At 33.4% G+C, this 17,280-nt stretch overlaps 3 protein-coding genes across 3 annotated transcripts; 2 read left to right on the forward strand and 1 right to left on the reverse strand.

The window, feature by feature from the left end:
• Positions 1 to 4,104: 4,104 nt before the first annotated feature.
• On the forward strand, positions 4,105 to 13,304 carry frtz (WD repeat-containing and planar cell polarity effector protein fritz). Its single transcript, XM_085202802.1, has 13 exons — positions 4,105 to 4,298; positions 4,383 to 4,681; positions 4,821 to 4,945; positions 5,732 to 5,898; positions 6,029 to 6,143; positions 6,560 to 6,787; positions 7,195 to 7,328; positions 8,006 to 8,126; positions 8,536 to 8,813; positions 9,013 to 9,170; positions 9,436 to 10,013; positions 10,549 to 10,669; positions 12,583 to 13,304. Exons 1-13 carry the CDS (start codon positions 4,222 to 4,224, stop codon positions 12,636 to 12,638), a joined length of 2,457 nt encoding a protein of 818 aa, XP_085058928.1. The 5' UTR covers positions 4,105 to 4,221; the 3' UTR covers positions 12,639 to 13,304.
• A 710-nt stretch (positions 13,305 to 14,014) lies between these two features.
• RpL40 (ribosomal protein L40) lies at positions 14,015 to 15,099 on the reverse strand. Its single transcript, XM_085202803.1, has 3 exons — positions 14,971 to 15,099; positions 14,491 to 14,723; positions 14,015 to 14,259 (listed from the first exon to the last, which is right to left on the reverse strand). Exons 2-3 carry the CDS (start codon positions 14,714 to 14,716, stop codon positions 14,096 to 14,098), a joined length of 390 nt encoding a protein of 129 aa, XP_085058929.1. The 5' UTR covers positions 14,717 to 14,723; positions 14,971 to 15,099; the 3' UTR covers positions 14,015 to 14,095.
• A 293-nt stretch (positions 15,100 to 15,392) lies between these two features.
• Positions 15,393 to 16,352, forward strand: LOC146528887 (cytochrome c oxidase subunit 7A2-like, mitochondrial). Its single transcript, XM_085202598.1, has 3 exons — positions 15,393 to 15,555; positions 15,645 to 15,818; positions 16,130 to 16,352. Exons 1-3 carry the CDS (start codon positions 15,481 to 15,483, stop codon positions 16,265 to 16,267), a joined length of 387 nt encoding a protein of 128 aa, XP_085058724.1. The 5' UTR covers positions 15,393 to 15,480; the 3' UTR covers positions 16,268 to 16,352.
• The last annotated feature ends 928 nt before the right edge of the window (positions 16,353 to 17,280 follow it).

Below are 17,280 nucleotides of genomic sequence, written 5' to 3' on the forward strand. Positions count from 1 at the left end.
ACGACGAACATGCTTGCCAAAGAAAAGTCTGACCTGGAATGACAAAAATGCTTACTATTATTTATTTCTTTCTTTTTTTCAGTTTCACGCTGTATTCCACATGTGTCAGGATAGGCAGAGGGAGCCTAGTATTGAAAAGTTCCGCCTCCTACTTTCTGCCGAATTCTGGAGGAATTGCGTGTTGAGTGACGGAACTCAACGTCGTGCTTTTTCTGAACACCAGAACGAAGAAATGAAAATATTAAACATGTCATTTCCTCGAGTTGGAATTGAACCCATAACCTGTCGTGTTTACGGTCAGACTTGTGCCCCGCACTAGTTGGCGCAGGGGCACGCTCTTGCCCCTATTATATATTTATTATATTATAGGTACTAACTCTAATATTTTCCTTTTTATATTGAAGATCACACAATAAGTAATCAGAGAAGTTTACATCGATAACAAACAAGAGAATATCCGGTTTTAAGGTTGCCGCACCCTATTATCCCTATAGGGGAGATCTTAAATTATAATTAATTGTTAAGTTTGCTAACCTCTCATCGTGTTGCCATGGTAAAATATTAATAATGTAAAATAATAACTTTATTTTTTTATAGGTTTACTCTACATTCCAAATACAGCAGGGTAGGCAGAGAGAACCTAGTATTAAGACACTGTTCAACACTTTCCGCCGTATTCTCAAGGCATTGCGTGTTGAGTAGCGGAACTCAACGTCACGTTTTGCCTTGTTGCCGGAGCGAAAATATTAAATAATTAATTCCCCCGAGTGGGATCGAACTTTTAACCCTCGCGACTACAGTCGCTTGAGGCACTGCCTCACGACGATCTCACCTTAATTAGAAAAATGAGCTTGTTGTGTGTGTCTACACATTATTAAGCTTATCGTGAGGTTCGAACGCCCCAACCTAAGACGGCATGAATCATGAAAGAAATTGGCAATATTTTTATACAACCTCGAGGACACCGATATATGTTTGCGTGACTGCGCACGGAAACACTTCAAATATTCCGAAATTCATATAAAGCTGTTTAAAAAAACAATCAATTTAGAATAGAATAGAATTAGAGCCGTCTTCTTTTTTCGAAAAGGAGGCGATTCTACATTCGTTAACTATATATTTTTTATGTCGGTCGGACGTTTCAATCCTGCTGTCTCGTAGATCTATAATTATGAAATTGAGCAAGAAGTACTTACAGTACAAATAGGGGATAAAATTTGAAAAATGCGAACACGCAAAATAAATAAGTTGGTTTCTTTATTTTTTATAAGTTTATGCATATTTATTATTATTTTTATTAAGAAATGAAACTGTTTCAAATACACTTAATTTAAATCCGTTTAGTTGCATAAGCGATTACCTATGTGTTAATATTATTTAAATTTGGATATAATCAATGCTATTAGAGACTGTATAATTATTAAACGATGTTTTTAATATATTAAAATTACTAAATTTAATCATTAATATTTGAGAAAGCTTTAAAAATATTAAATTACATATCTAATACATCATCGTTAGTCATTCCACTTTGAGAAACAAATTACATTAAATATTTTAGAGCGAATGTAATTAGCTACTGATGCTGTTATGTGTATTGAAATTGTTTTAAATATTACTATTATACTATAATATAATTTTCTCTTATTTCTTTATATAAGTTTTTCATATAAAAAAAGAAATAAGAGAAAATTATTGGATTGGAGATTATTTTTTAAATTAAGATAAAATTTTTTCTAAACTACAACAAATCACCAGTAAAAGCACAATAATCAACAAAATGTAAGCCATTACAGTAAAACAAATAAAACTTAATTTTCTACGAACCATTTATGTAAAGTAGAGACTTGTAAGGAATATAAATGAAACAAGGGAAACCACAGAAATTGATATTTTATACAATAGGAAAACCATTTTACAAGATATATTATCATCATAATTCATCCACACGTTACAACCATCGTGATGTTTTTGATATTAAATTATTTAGATATCCTAAAAAAATTGTAATAAAAATGTAATGCAAATGTTTAATAGTATAAACAAAAAACCATACAATTCCGTGAATCAAGATATAACGAAATTATATTTATTGCTATTTTGTAACTTAATGAAAAATATTTTTAAAAATAACGCCGCCCTTTTCCTCGACACCAGAGCGAAAAAATGGAAATATAAATTTAAATAAATATTTAATTTCCTCGAGAATAATTTGTTCAATCAAATTTATGTTCAATCTTTCAAATTATATAGTAATTTAAAAAAAATAGAAGTAATTTATGTACACTGAGAGACCAAGAGGAAAATCGCACAAGCTATTAAAGTTCCCTTCGAACATAAATTCACCTGAAAGTAATCATCGAAATTGATTTGATTGAATATGACCAGGGCAGCCGTAGATATTGTCAGGCCAGATGACTACAATTTTTTTCACGCTGTATCCCGCACATAGCTGGGTAACCAGAGGAAAGGGGAGAGGAATGATTTCAGCCACATTCAATGATGCTTCAGCCCACATTAAACTCCCATCCTCTAACATCACACTTACAATAATTATAAATTAAACAATTACTGATCCCTAAAGCAGCCGTTGACACCACGTCGCTACTATGGCTGTATAATGTACAACTATTCCGGAAAAGAACCTAAGTGCTGGAAGACTGGTGAAATATCCAACAGCAGAAACCAGCAAGTTTGCTTGAAACAAACATGTCAACCTCAGAAATGCCAAGATATACGAGTAAGTATATATACTAGGGTTCGCAATACCGCAATATGGAATAGATATGAAACGATACGATGATAACGTTGATATGAACTACCGACGAATGTAAAAGAAAGAATTTGGAGTAAAGAACCTAATAATAGTAATAATATCTAAGTATTTAGTATCTAAAACTCTTTTCTTTTGAATTCGTTGTAAGTAAAACATTAATCGTCAATTACAACGATTACATAACTATAGTCTTATAAGTAAAGATTGGAGGCTTACTTTTACTGCTCTTCCTATCAGATAGATTAGATAGATTCATGGAAGTTGTCATGGAAACGAATTTACTACCAATCAACTTAATGAATCGTAGGTATGAAACTGGGATATAAAACGTTTTAGATATTGTAGGAAGCTATTTTGGACATGGCGGCGGTTTTAATTGCAAGTGCTTTATTTTTCTGGTGCATTTTCATGTCATTTTAGGTATTTTCATGTCATCTGGTCAATTAAAAATAATATTAATTTGATTTTTTTAATTTTTTTTTTGTGTGTTCCATAGGACCGTAGATCTGGATATTTGATTTGATATTAAGCTTGATACCTCCACGCGATCTTGAGATAAATGGCCTTGACAGTCGAATAAACAGAAAACAATGTAATTCTATAAAGGTTTCATTTTTAAATTGAGGAAATGAAATATTTAATACCCACTCGAGTAAATGAAATATTTAATATTTTAATTTTTTCTCTCTGGTAACGAGGCAAAGCGCGGCGTTGAGTTCCGCCACTCAACCCGCAATGCCTCCAGAATTCGGCAGAAAGTGGGGAACGGAAAGTGTCTTAATGATCTCAGAGTGTGATCAATACGACTTAAGCATGATTATATTGTAATAAAAGTATTTTTCTCAACACAGCTTGATCTACAACATTGTCAAGATATTTTTTCTTGAACACATTTATGAACCTTCATGAAGTTTTATAAAATATCACTTCATCAATGTCAAGTGTGTACGGAGAAAATCAGAACAGACGAAGCAGGTTGTAAAAAAGAAATACTTAATTGTTAATTATAGAAAATAGTAGAAAGCACGTTAAAAATCCAGTGAAAAAAAATTACCGGGATGGTTTGCGCTTGATGAGGGAGGCCTACATTCAGCAGTGGACGGCGATAGGCTGATGAAAAAAAAAAATCTTCACTTATAAAAAAACTAAATTAAAATCAATACTTACGTTACATAAATATAACATAGAGAGATAATAATAACAAATATATAATACAAAGATGTAGGCTTATAATTTGATATTATTATAAAAATATTATAATTATGACATATTTGCAAAAAACATTTTTTTTATGCTGACAACATTACATTACATATGTCAAAGTCTCACATAGCAACATTGACGAAAATAAAACAAACTTTACTGCAAGTTTATACTTCATATCTTTTTAAATACATGTTTATTGTTCGAAAATGGAGTAAATTATAATAATATTTATTTTTACAATGTTTAGCTACGATCTGAAATTCTATACAAATGATGAATCTCTATATTTAAAAAATAGCGACTTTAAAAGTTTTAAGTAAGTTGTAATTTCACTAGTATGTTTGATATATCCATAATATTTAATAAAGTATAATTTCTCTATGTAAGTCATGATTTTTAGATACGAAAACAAAAAAAAATATGAGGAAACTTTACACGATGTCGCAAAAAGAAACTTTTGTGAGCGTCGCGGAGGACTTTGGCGATCCCCTAAGCAGCGGCAATTAAGACAACTAGAATCTAAGCTTCATGATAAAAATGTAGTTTTATGTGAATGGGTTCACGATTCTTTAGTTACCATAGTATTTTCTTCAGGGGTCATAGTCTATATTACAATTAAGTTAAATACTCTAGATATAACCCAGATATTGTTTGATAGATACTGTATTGGAAAATTAAATGGACAAACAGCAACAGCAGGTGTGATGCAACAAATATTAAAATGATTATAATAGTAAAATTCTATAATAAAATGTCTTACTATCATAACATTCTATAGTAACATGTCTTACATACATGATGTTTTATATCATTTCCTATTATTTTGTTGTGATTCCAGTTGTTTTGTGCAAGAAGCTTATATTATTCATACACCCAGAAAAGACAGCTACGCTCATAACTTTTGGTAAACACATTGATAACAATTTACCATATCAAATATCTGATAGGGAGCCAAACCTACAAGTAAGTAGTTAAATACACAAATTTATTTTATTAATTAAATAATTACCATTGTGGTGTGGTGCATTGTATAACTGAAATTCCTGCTTTGGTAGACAAGAAGGGGTGTTGAGTTTTACCACTCAGTACACACAATGTCTCAAAAGTAGGGAATAGAGTTAACTCTACAGGGCAAAGTGTCAATCTGCTTTATATTATTACTTTCTTAATTATAAAAACAATACAAGAATAATAAAAAGAACAGCTTTACCTTGCACCCCACACACAGCAGAGTAGGCAATGGTAACCTAGTGCTAAGACTTCATTCTGGAGGCATGTAGAGTGGCAGAACTCAATACCATGCTTTGCCATGACATCATCACCCCACACCAATAACAAAATGAAAATATAAAATTATATGATTATTTAATTTCTGTTAGTGGGGATCAAACTCACAACTAGTTGCTTTTAGAGTCACACATATGTGCCATGACTCAAGATACAACACATTCAAACAAACTAGGACAAACTTGAGAATGGTTATTTTTCATTTCCCCAGTTAAGTATTCTTGATGATCTATTGTGTCTTGCAACTGAACATGTAATGACACTAAACAAATTGAGCTTTTAAACACCGCACTTTGCCTTGGCACCAGAGCAAAGACATGAAACTATAAATAAATATGTCATTTCCTGAATGGGGATCAAAGCCACAGCCAGCCAGTTTACAGGCACTTTACTTTTTGCTTACTTTTTGCCCAGACTGGTGAATCTAAAATCATATTAATTTAGATTTAATTATTTTATTAGATTATAGAACTTGGTGGTAATTCACGGCGAGCTGAAAGACATGTGTCATTTTGTGAAAACGATAATTATATTAGAATATTAGTATGGGGTATGACTGTATCAGAACCCGCTCCTTGGAGCCCTATACCAGAGGATCACGCAAATCTACACTTATACCAAATATGTGGGTAAGTAACTTAGTAAATACATGTTGTCTATCAACGTCTTAACACTAGGTTCCCTCTGCCTTCCTTGTTATATAAGCAATATAATGTAAAAAAATACAATTGTAAAGTACCCATAACTTTGTATTCACAGCCATCAAGTTACACTAATAGCATACCACCAATTGGAAAATGAAGTATTATTTGCAGAACTCTCACATAAGCATGATTATATTGTACATGTTGCAGAACAAGTGTCTTGTCACAAGGTAATAAAACTATCAATTCTTCGAAAAAAATATTAAGTACATACACTTATAAGAAATACTATTAATGTTTTTAAAATTTTTTTCCACTTTAGTGTTAGGAAAAACATTTTTATTATTTAGGTACATGATTTGTAAATGGATTATTAATACAAACAAAGCTTATCTTTATTTCTCGCAGTAGCTTGATAGTAATAATATTTGTATATGTTTTAAATAACACTGATTTCAATTATTGAGTTGACCAAAGAAGCTTTTTACTAGTATTAAGATATGTTGCATAGTGCCCCATCACATTGTGTTGCATAGAGCAGGGAATGAGAATAATTAAAATACAATTCAGAATGTGCTAGTAATTAGTATCAAATATGACAAAGAAAACTATTACAAAACTGCTTTTTGTTTACATTTTTTTGCAGGCAGGGATCAGTTTAATATGGCTACGATATGAAATGCCACAAAATAATAATCGAGTCGTAAAATTAGCCTCGTTATGCGAGAACGTGGTTCGTGTGTCTTTACCAGCACCGGCGCGAGTAGCAAGGAGGTCACAGTGCGACTCTAAACTACTTATTGCTTGTATAGATGCATCTATTCATATAGTACACCATACTGTAGGACTGACACACTCGACGAGAGCTGGCTTTGTAAGTGTTTTTTTTCCTTAAACCTTATCTTTTTTAGTTTCAGTTGTATTCGTGATGATATATGTAGTAGAGTGAACCCAGTTCTGAGATACTTCGTTTCCCACTTTACGCGTTGAATGGTGGAAGTCTTTTGTCTTTTTACGCTTCACTTTATCCCTAGTAGGGTAGCCAGAAAGCGTGCCAAACTTACGATCTCTGCATATATTTACGTCGCGTTATAGGATCAATCATCAAATATCTCAAACATTGCGTTTAGTAATATTTAAACGGATCCCAAACATGCATTGTTTGAAAATCGAGAGGAAAGTGTAGAACGGATTACCTGATACAAGTTTCCCTCTCTAACTTCATGTTTTATAAAATATATTTTGAGAAGTGTATCTTCAATAAATGTATTATAACAATAGATAGCAACGGATGTCCGGTGGGCGGGACAGTTGGTGGTCGCTGCAGAGGAGGCTGGCCGCCTACAGTGCTTCGACCGCGCCCTCTCCCTTCTCCACCACCACACCAAGTGTCTCGATCTAACGTCGTATATGCGGTCAGTATGTTTTTTCGAGACAGGAAGTAAACGTATCGTTAGGGGGAGTTCTGTGTGCGAGCAATATCGAAACCCACCACTATCATTCCACTCTTATAGAAACAAGCGCTTAGTCGCTTACATTATTACATCCACACCAAAGTTAAACAACGTGGAGCGCGGACAATACTTTATAAACCGATTGACGGCCGCAAGCCTAGATTAGAGTCCCACAAGGGACAACCTTGCCGCCGACGACGTTCTCTCAGGCAGTCACGTAGCCACGCTAACAATTTCATCGTCCGGGGAGGTGGGATTGATACTGATTTATCGTATTAGTTGTCTAATATGTTTGTTTTTTCGAGATGCTGAGGTTCTCCTTTTAGGAATTGTATTATAAAAAACATAAAACCCGAAAAAAACAACAGCCCAATAGTTCATTACGATAAGAAGTCGGGACCCATTTAATTTTTACTGAGCTCTAAGAATTGTAGGTCCCGACTTAATCCTAATCCTTTTGAACTTGTTTTTTCTTTAGACAATTAATATCTACAATGATTTCATGATCGCCAAGGGATCCCTTTCCTTTTTTATATTAAATAAGTTTACACTTTAATTTCATAGTAATTCTAAAAGATAACTAACTATGTGTCTATATAAAATACATATTAATAGACTTAATATATTTTATATTTCAGTGAATCCAAACGAGTGCAGATTTTAGCAACTCACAACACAACCGGCGGGCCCATGATACTCACGACGTTCGCTGGCGGACCCCTCGCTTTATTGAGGATAACTCACGCACGGTTACCGTCGGTAATATTTTTTTTTAGCTTCACGCTGCATCCTGCACATAGCAGGTTAGGTAAAGGGAATCTGGGAACCTAGTGTTAAGACACTCTGTTCCCCACTTTCCACTGAATTCTGTAAAATATCGTTTATTCTTAGCTGGTATACAGTAACGCGAAGTAGTGTCATAAAAATCATCATTTAAAAAAATTACCTGGGAAATATTTTTTTGTAGTTTAGCGCCCAATAGTTCTACTATGAGGTGTTCCATGATTGTTCTTTCTTAACAATCATGGAACTTATCATATTTTCATACAAACGATGGCTTAATTTTTTAATGTTTTAAGTAAAAATATATATACAGTATATTTTTGCGTGAAACAAAATAGTAATTAAATTATCCAATGTATGGTATTTGCAATACCTATACCTTCAGGCATGGATACGCTCGAATCGTACAAACAACGCAGTGGCGTTGCTACGCGCTATGGACTGGGGGGAGGAGGGGGACGAGTGTCTCCAAGCCATGGGGGACATAGTGCGGCGTGCGCTGCGTAAACGTCTCCAGGAGGACGGGGAGACCGGAGGAGAAACGGGGGTGCAACTGGCCCTCGGTGCTTACCTCGCCCCTGTGGTCCCCATTCCCCCCTCAGCTACTAAGTATGCCCCCGCTGTACATGATCTAACAAGAAAATTCTTTCATCATTTGCTTAGGTAAGATAATCGTTTTTTGTTTTACGATTTTTATTTCTGTAAACACGTGGGCAGTTCTTTTTGTTTCTATCTATACATTGTTTTAACTTCACGTTGCATTCTGCTTATAGTAGGGTAGGCCGAAGGAACCTAGTGTAGTGTGTAACAGTCCGCTACACATTAACGCTTCTACTTTACGCTTTACGCTTTTTATTACTAGACGAGGGCGCATGGAGAAAGCGATGTGCCTGGCGGTGGACCTGTCGTCGTGGGACGTGTGTGCGGACGCGCGCCACGCGGCTCTCAAGCGCGCGCTACCCGACCTGGCGCGCGAGGCCGCCGCCGCCGCGCGCTACTACGCGGACCAGGACGTGGCTGGTTGGTGTCCTTTTATTCACTTATTCTGTCTTTCCATTTTTTGTAAGTAATTTTAATTTTTGTTTTATACTGTATACCACATGTAACAGAAGAACCTAATATTATGACACTCAATTTTCGACATTGCGTGTTGAGTGGTGGCACCCTATCTTGTTACCAGAGTGAAAAATAATTGTATTTCCTCGAATGGCAATTTTATTCATAGATATAGTTTATACTGTTGCCATAATCATTATAACAATATTAATTGTACATTTTTTTATAGATTCAGAATGTTCCGATTCGTGTTCTCGATGCAGTTCCCATTCGTATACTGGATCTGAACTTTCTACTTCACCCAAAATGAAAACCGATCCGCCCCCACTACCCCGAGTACCTCTACCACCATCTATTCTCACTGTACCCATAAACCAAATTGATACTTATAAAATAACAAGTATAAGACCTAATTTACATCAATATCTAGACCGAGAGAACACAATTTGGTCTAAAAATATCAAAGATGACAGCTACCTTAGTATACAAAAAAGGGAACATTTGAAACCTGTAAATGGTCAAAATATAAGGTGGAATAGCATGGATAATGTACTGAACTTACAAAGACCAAGACCGATACAAACTAACGTAGGGGGTAACAGTGATCAAGAGAGGCTGGCGTCGCATTTCAATGATTTATATAGGAATGAGATAAAAGTAGATACTAAAAATAATTTTATTAATAATGTGCCATCGACTAATAGTAACTTCAATGGGAGGTATAGGCAAGATAACTATTGGACAGGAGTGAAGCCTGAAAGAAACAAAGTCAAGTTTTCTGATACTGTCACCGTTGCTGTTGTTCCCGTAAGTGGAATTGTCTTTATTTATACATTATTTTAAAAACGCTATTCCACATCTGTCCTGTTCCACAAAACTGACCCGCACCAGTGCGTCCCCGCTGGTGTGTGGGGACCAACCAACACGCCATGTCCAGAACGGCGGGAGGTGGGGTTTGGACCTACAATTCCGTTCTCTTCGACTACGCCGCTAGGGATATAGCGTGAAGCTAAAGTAGATTATTCCACACTTGGGGAAGAAAAATTAATTTAAAAAGGTATAAAAAAATTTAACTTTTTTCAAAGCGCAATTTAAACCACAGTTTGCTGTTTGAAATCTTGGGAATCTTTCAATCACCACTTTTAAATGTAAACGTTTGCTTAGTGGTCAAAGCACTAGGAAATATTGTTTGGAAATAGGGATAAAGTGAATGCTGATTCTCTTCTAGATCTTGACTAATACTACCTGTTCTGCTGCGGGAAGAGGCGTGAAGAAAATAAAATATACATAAAAAGATATTATTAGTAGACCGTATTTATAAACATCTTTTTTATTTCAACAGGATCCTACAACCCCGAATCCTGCTCACGAGCTAGCGGACAGCCTGCCCCTGTCGCCCCCCCACAAGTACCTGGCGGCATTCGCGCCCCCCCTCGCGCCCACCGCGCAACCCCCGCCGCCCGGTACTACTCTCGACTATGTTGAAGTGTGACGCATGCTTATATTAACAGTTTTACCTTCCCTCCTAATTCCTTAGCACTTTGTTATATATTCACAGTAATAAAACCTCGATATAGTGTCATGTCGATGTGTGATTGCATGCCTGTGTTAACACTAAGCTACACTTTGTTTTAATCTTTACACGGACATCATATTAAATTATAGCAAGACTGAAGACATGCATGGATGAAGTTTGATATCACAATTTTCACTTATACCCCCATAATATTAAGGCTTATTATTAAGTTTGAATTTGAAATAATTGAAACTTAATTGTAGACTTTTTTACTTTTAGTTGTTGTACTTTTTTTACTGCACAGTTTGTATAAATTATGTAAAAAAAAAAAATATTTTATGTGGAAAATCCTAAATGTTTTCTGCATATTTATTTTTATGTGTAATAAAAACCCTAAAATAACTTAAATTAAGTTAAATATTTAATAACAAGGATATTATACAATTTGAGGCTGACATGTCGCAGGGGCACAAACGTGCGACTGTAAACGCGACTGTTGTGGGTTCAATGGACTTGGACCTCCAAGTAGGATTCGTTAGCATGAAATATTTAGTATTTTCATTTCTTCGTCCTGGTATCAAGGTAAACGCGACGTTGAGTTGTGTCTTAACACTAGGTTCCTAGGTTCTCTTGACCCGGTTCCCGCTATGAAAAGTACAATGAGAAATGGAGAAGGAGTGTGATTTCAATAACATTTCTTTTTCATTAAGACAAACTGAATAAAAAGTTAATGCATGGAAATATAATACGTGTACTATTTGTTTAACTATAAAAGTTGTTTTCACAAGACTCATGTAACCTGCACATTGCATGTACTATTATTACATATAGCATTACTTTATTGAGCAGTCAGGAATATACAATTTGTACAAATTAACTTTTCTTGTTTTAGCTTTACTTAAAGGTTTCATAAAAAAATGAGGCATCTCACTATTATTTCAATAAATAGTAAGTAACTAATTCTTTTTCATAACTGAATTCAAAATAGGAAAAGTATTAAAAAAATATCTATCTCTGAAGGTTCTTAAATATATGTATTCATAGTTGATAACTTCTGTAATAAAAATTGCTAGTAAACTTTAACATAGAAAATGCATCTTATAAATGGCAATCTCTAAGAGATCTGGACTTTATTAGTTGAAAATAAATCATTTTATGGTCAATTCCTTTAATAAATATTTAAATAATTTATATATGCAGTGATTAATTCAATATATTATAGTTATGCAGAGTGTTTTTATCAGCACCGCTTTAAATGAAACCACAGTTTTTAACTACTCTATTAAAGCCTAATTTTTTTTACAAAAATGAAAGTTTTTTCAAACAAAATAAATTATAAAAATATCGTTGTAAAATAAAACGCCAATTGTTAAAGACGACGCACGCATACATAAACCTATCAAAGCGACAACGCCGCACACGCCCCATTCATGACATCGAGTCGTAGGTATTGGCGGCCAAGTTGTTTTTTTACCTTTAGTAGTATTTTTTTACTAATAAGTGTTTACGCTATTGGTATCTGCGTATGCATACTTGCATCACACGAAATACGGATTATCGATAAACATCCTTATATAAAAAAAGTCCTACGTCTAAACTGTTGAAGTATCTTGATTAATTTCTTTAGGTACGGGTTTGAAATATTTTACCCTACATGCTGTTCTCTTAAAAGGGGCGCAGACGCTTCCAACCGGTATATCAGTAAAGTAAAGCACATTATCAAATTTATTTTTTTTAGTATTAGAAAATGTTTTCTTTAATTATAAAAAAAATACTTTTAATTATAATAAAACGAATATCTAAATATTTGTTTTTTTGCTACTATCCAATATTTTATAATATACATCTATTTTTTTACAGAGAATGGGGTTCAGAAGCCACCAAAAATAAAAATTGTTCATTTTGGAATGGTCTAGAATATGTTCTAATAGTATACTGTATATTTTTAAACATTCCGTCCAAATTATATTTTATTATATTCTAGTTATAATGAAGTTTAAATAACACAGTGTTCCAATTTAGTGAATGCTTTTCTTTTTGTATGCCATAGCTACCTCTAATATTTTTTTTATTGTATATTTACTTTTCATATGTAGTTTAATAATTTATAAAAATACCGACGTTGTTTTGGAGAATAGGCGCGATAGATAAAAATTAATTGTTAGCTATATATATGTAATACAATTATTTTTCAAAGTGCCAGTCATGCCGCAGGGTTACAACCGTGTAACTGTAAATACGACAGATTGTGGGTTTGATTCCCACTTGAGGAAAAAAGTATGTTAAAATATTTACCCATTCAAATTTTTGAACACTTACTTCTTATTACATTGATTATATGATATTAGAATATTTTTTTGTACTTCTTAGGTGCTACAGGATTTTTAGTCATAAGCATTGGTTGTGAAATCTATTTTTATTAATATTAGATGTGTACAACAATATATCAAATGCTATTTGATTGTTAGACTTGACTGAAATGAGGTGAGGGCTTCCGTCTCTTAGGAGACTAATTATTATAATTTTTTTTATATGTACTATTTATATCCATACATAAGAGTTATAATAAAAGTATATTTCTACTAGTTTTTTAATTTACCTAATAAAATCTATACCTCCCTTATTTTTTTATTTTATTTTTACTATAACATATAGAAATAATAATTTAAAATGGTAACTTTATCATATAAAAGCTGCTTAATAGTGTTTTCATACACACAGCTTGTACCTAGGGCTACGCCCCTGCGATCAAGTTGCTTTCGTCAATAAATCCTATAGAGTCCCAACAAAAGAAAATTTACACTATGAAGTTCGATTCCAATTTATACAAGTGAGCTTTAGCAGTGTGTGCACAATTTATTTTTTTGTATAGGGACAGCCAACAAAAAGCAGGAAAAGTAAAGCCCCTTGTGTATAAATTTACAGTGCTTTAAAGATTTAAGTAATTATGATGAATTATCAGTTATATACAAAACTAGTGTAACATCAATAAAGAATGCAGTTCAAAACAGTAAAGAAATAATTTGATTTCTTTATATGTGTGACGGCAAGCGGATGGGTCCGAAAAGCTGAGGATTGAGTGTTGTGGAGAGAATTGGGGAAGGCCTAAGTCCAGCAGTGGACAAAAGATGGCTGATGATGGATGATGATGATATATGTACATTGTAAAGAGAAGTATCATTCCATTTTCTATGTTCAGAAGTCAACCACTGTGTGCAAAATAAGTATGCTAATCTCCATCCTTTACTCATTTTTTTATTCGAATAATTGGAAAACAATGTAAATAAAAATCTTATTGCTTTTACTGTTTTTATTATTTTTTAATTATTGAAAGCCATTAACTGTATGCCATTAATAAGAATGTGAACAATATTTAGTTCTTGATCTTCTTCTTGGGGCGGAGGTTATTGGTGTGTCCACATTTCTTCTTGCGGCAGTTAGTTGCACGTGGATGAAGACGCGCATAGCATTTGCGGCAGATCATTTTTTCACAATTGTACTTGCAGGCCAAGATGTGAAGGGAGGGTTCAATGGTACCTGGAAATTTAAGTAAATAGTAGATTGTGGCTGATGCAGCGATACAGCAACTGACTGTTACCATGACGGTTGTGAGTGTCATTCCCATTCAGCAGAATAACTATTTTGATAGTTTTAGTGATAAGTTCCGCCAGTCTGGATCTAAGCCTAACTTTCGGGATCCTGCATAAAGCTAAAAACTATGAATTCTGAACATATACTTGATGTAAAAGTTAAGACATAAATAGTTACCTCCGCGAAGTCGAAGCACAAGATGCAATGTGGATTCCTTTTGAATGTTGTAGTCAGACAATGTACGTCCATCTTCTAGTTGTTTACCAGCAAAGATCAAACGTTGCTGGTCTGGTGGAATACCTTCCTTATCTTGGATTTTAGCTTTTACATTTTCTATAGTATCAGAGGCCTCCACCTCGAGGGTAATGGTTTTACCCGTAAGGGTCTTGACGAAAATTTGCATTGTGAGACTGTAATATAATAAAGAAGCTTATTAAATACTAAAATTTCGATTGGATGGATCTAATGAATAAAAACAAAATACAAAAATCCTTGTCAAAATATGTCGCCACGCGGTGTTTCAAATATGGAATATGTAGAAACAAATGAAAGATAAAATTGTCAAATTATGAAATCAGTCGAATATTTAGACCAATTATATAGTTATTAGAGACAATATAGTATAAAATATCAAGTTAAATTAATTAAATAACTAACCTTTTCCGAATGTGCTCGAAAGCTTGTCAAACTTGCACATAAAAGAATGTCATAGAAAAATGGCGGACAAAACACCTTTTCGTACAGACTAAAAATTATAATATATAAATCAACTGTATAATTAATTGTATTAATTATTACTGGCATATGATTATTTAAAATAAAATATATTTTATTTAGAAATTAATTATTACCGTAGAGAGACACCATTCTTCCTTAATTAGTATTTGTCTTACTAAGTTTTCATATTATATTCCTTATTTTATTAAAATTTTTAAATTTATAATATACAATAAAAAGTGAGCAAAATTGAAATATTTTAGATATATTCATATAATTCATAATTAAATTCAAATTGAAATTAAAGTTTTAATTTCAAATTAAGTTTCATACAAATGTCAAAAGTGATATCTGGTTTCTGAACTTTATTGATTGGGATAAGTACTTGTTTCGTAACAGGTAGAATTTTAAGCCTCGTTTTATAAAATCATATATCTTCACTTTTGCACAATGTATCACCAACTAGGCAAAATTTCTGGCAGGCTTGTAGCCTCTGCTAGTCTTCAAAGCCCGCTGCTCCCAATTGTAAGTAGATAAAATTATATCAATACTATCAACCTTAACTTTGCTTTGAGGAAAACTATAATATTTATTATTGATATATATATTCATAGGCACCGATTGCTTTGCAAAGAGTAGAGCCTCCGTCTATCCAATACAATACAGCTCATATGTCAAGTGTGAGCGAGGCTTGCCCAGCACCTGGCCCCAAGAAGCTTATCCCTGGTACCAACGTACCATACGCACCTCTTAACGAAAAGTTGAAGCAACGCCAGCAACTCTTCCAGGTAAATTCTGTGAAACCCATTTATATTCATTCATAAGAACCAATTTTTTTTTCTCCCTGTTTTAATCTTGCAATCAGTCATAAGACTATAAACAGATGTGGTGAATGATATAAGTAAACTGACTATTGCCAATTATCACTCTAAACAGGCTGAAAAGAGATATTTATTTTATGTATAAAATACTAATTTTATTGTGGTACTGTGAGATAGTTAGACTGTAAACAGAATTATTATGGGTTCAATCTCAACTCTGGAGTATCAATTATTTTAAAAGAAAATGTATTTCTCATTTCATTTTAATCACATTTCAGAAAGAGAATGATGTCCCTGTTTTCCTGAAAGGTGGTCCGTTCGACGCTGTCTTGTACCGTCTCACCATGTTTCTTTGTGTTGTTGGTCTAGTTGGTATTGGACACACTGTCTATATCCACGCTGTACCTAAACAATAAAAACTGAAATAGATTATTTCCTAAGTTATGTATTAGATTCTGTGTTAATAGTACTCTATTATTGAAAATAAAGAACTACAGACTATATTGTGTTCCTTTTTCTTATTAAGTAAAAAAAATCTTGTGAATTTATTCATCTTTTAGAAAGAGAAGCATGTAATGCTAAGAAAAATCAATCAACATAATAAGTTAGACAGTAAAAATTAATAGTTATGGAGCATTTCTTAATAAGAATGGAATAAGAGTTTCTTATTCCATCTATATACTATACTAGCGGCTTCGCTCGCACACCACCTATAACTCTTATTACGCTGCATTTACCAACAGACTGTATATAATTTGGATATTCCATAATTTTTCATAATTCTAAGAAAGTGCAAAGCACTACGTGGCGACAGGATGTCGTCAGTACAGGCTATATAACATTATGGTGTAATTGTTAGTTTGCCTTAGGTAATAAAATAACAATAGTTATGAACGCTATTGGATTATATTTACCGCGTGCGTTGTAGAAATAGTTAAATATATGTACATTATACTACAAAAACATTCAATTTCATTAGTTCTAAAATAAAGTCAGCGACACTGCAAAATTAAAAATTGTAAGGTGATATTTTACAATTTTTTATATGATATGGATATTGAAACTGACGAGTGAAAGTTATTCCATCATCAAGGATTTTTTTTAAAGATAAGCTTTGGCTTTTATAGCACGTAATTTAGACCTATACTTTTTAAGAAAATGTAAAATTAAAATAATTCAACGTTCTGTTTACGGCCGCAAGCCTAGACTCGAATCCTGCGGGGGTGCCCTTGCCGCCGATGACATCCTTTCAAGCAGCCACTTGTGCTTAATGACGACAAGATGTTCATCTTTGAATGTATATAAATTATCTGTTAGAGACTAATGATTACTCAGAATTGACCGATATGATGTTTTTCATATAATTTGGTAGGTGTACACTGACGGTACTTGACAATAGATTATAGTAAGACAGCAGAAAGCAGGCCGT

Source organism: Heliconius melpomene, chromosome 19 (assembly GCF_056956725.1).
Source record: "Heliconius melpomene rosina isolate 202511_hmr_F chromosome 19, ASM5695672v1, whole genome shotgun sequence".
NCBI lineage: Eukaryota > Metazoa > Arthropoda > Insecta > Lepidoptera > Nymphalidae > Heliconius > Heliconius melpomene.

Excerpts from the sequence above, each read along its gene's own strand:
- frtz (XM_085202802.1), top strand. The coding sequence starts at position 4,222 with ATGTTTAGCTACGATCTGAAATTCTATACAAATGATGAATCTCTATAT. Across the intron at positions 5,899-6,028 it reads CACTTATACCAAATATGTGG|CCATCAAGTTACACTAATAG; the intron begins GTAAGTAACTTA and ends TTGTATTCACAG. Across the intron at positions 8,814-9,012 it reads TTCTTTCATCATTTGCTTAG|ACGAGGGCGCATGGAGAAAG; the intron begins GTAAGATAATCG and ends TTTTATTACTAG.
- RpL40 (XM_085202803.1), bottom strand. The coding sequence starts at position 14,716 with ATGCAAATTTTCGTCAAGACCCTTACGGGTAAAACCATTACCCTCGAG. Across the intron at positions 14,260-14,490 it reads TGTGCTTCGACTTCGCGGAG|GTACCATTGAACCCTCCCTT; the intron begins GTAACTATTTAT and ends TTAAATTTCCAG.
- LOC146528887 (XM_085202598.1), top strand. The coding sequence starts at position 15,481 with ATGTATCACCAACTAGGCAAAATTTCTGGCAGGCTTGTAGCCTCTGCT. Across the intron at positions 15,556-15,644 it reads AAAGCCCGCTGCTCCCAATT|GCACCGATTGCTTTGCAAAG; the intron begins GTAAGTAGATAA and ends ATATATTCATAG. Across the intron at positions 15,819-16,129 it reads AACGCCAGCAACTCTTCCAG|AAAGAGAATGATGTCCCTGT; the intron begins GTAAATTCTGTG and ends ATCACATTTCAG.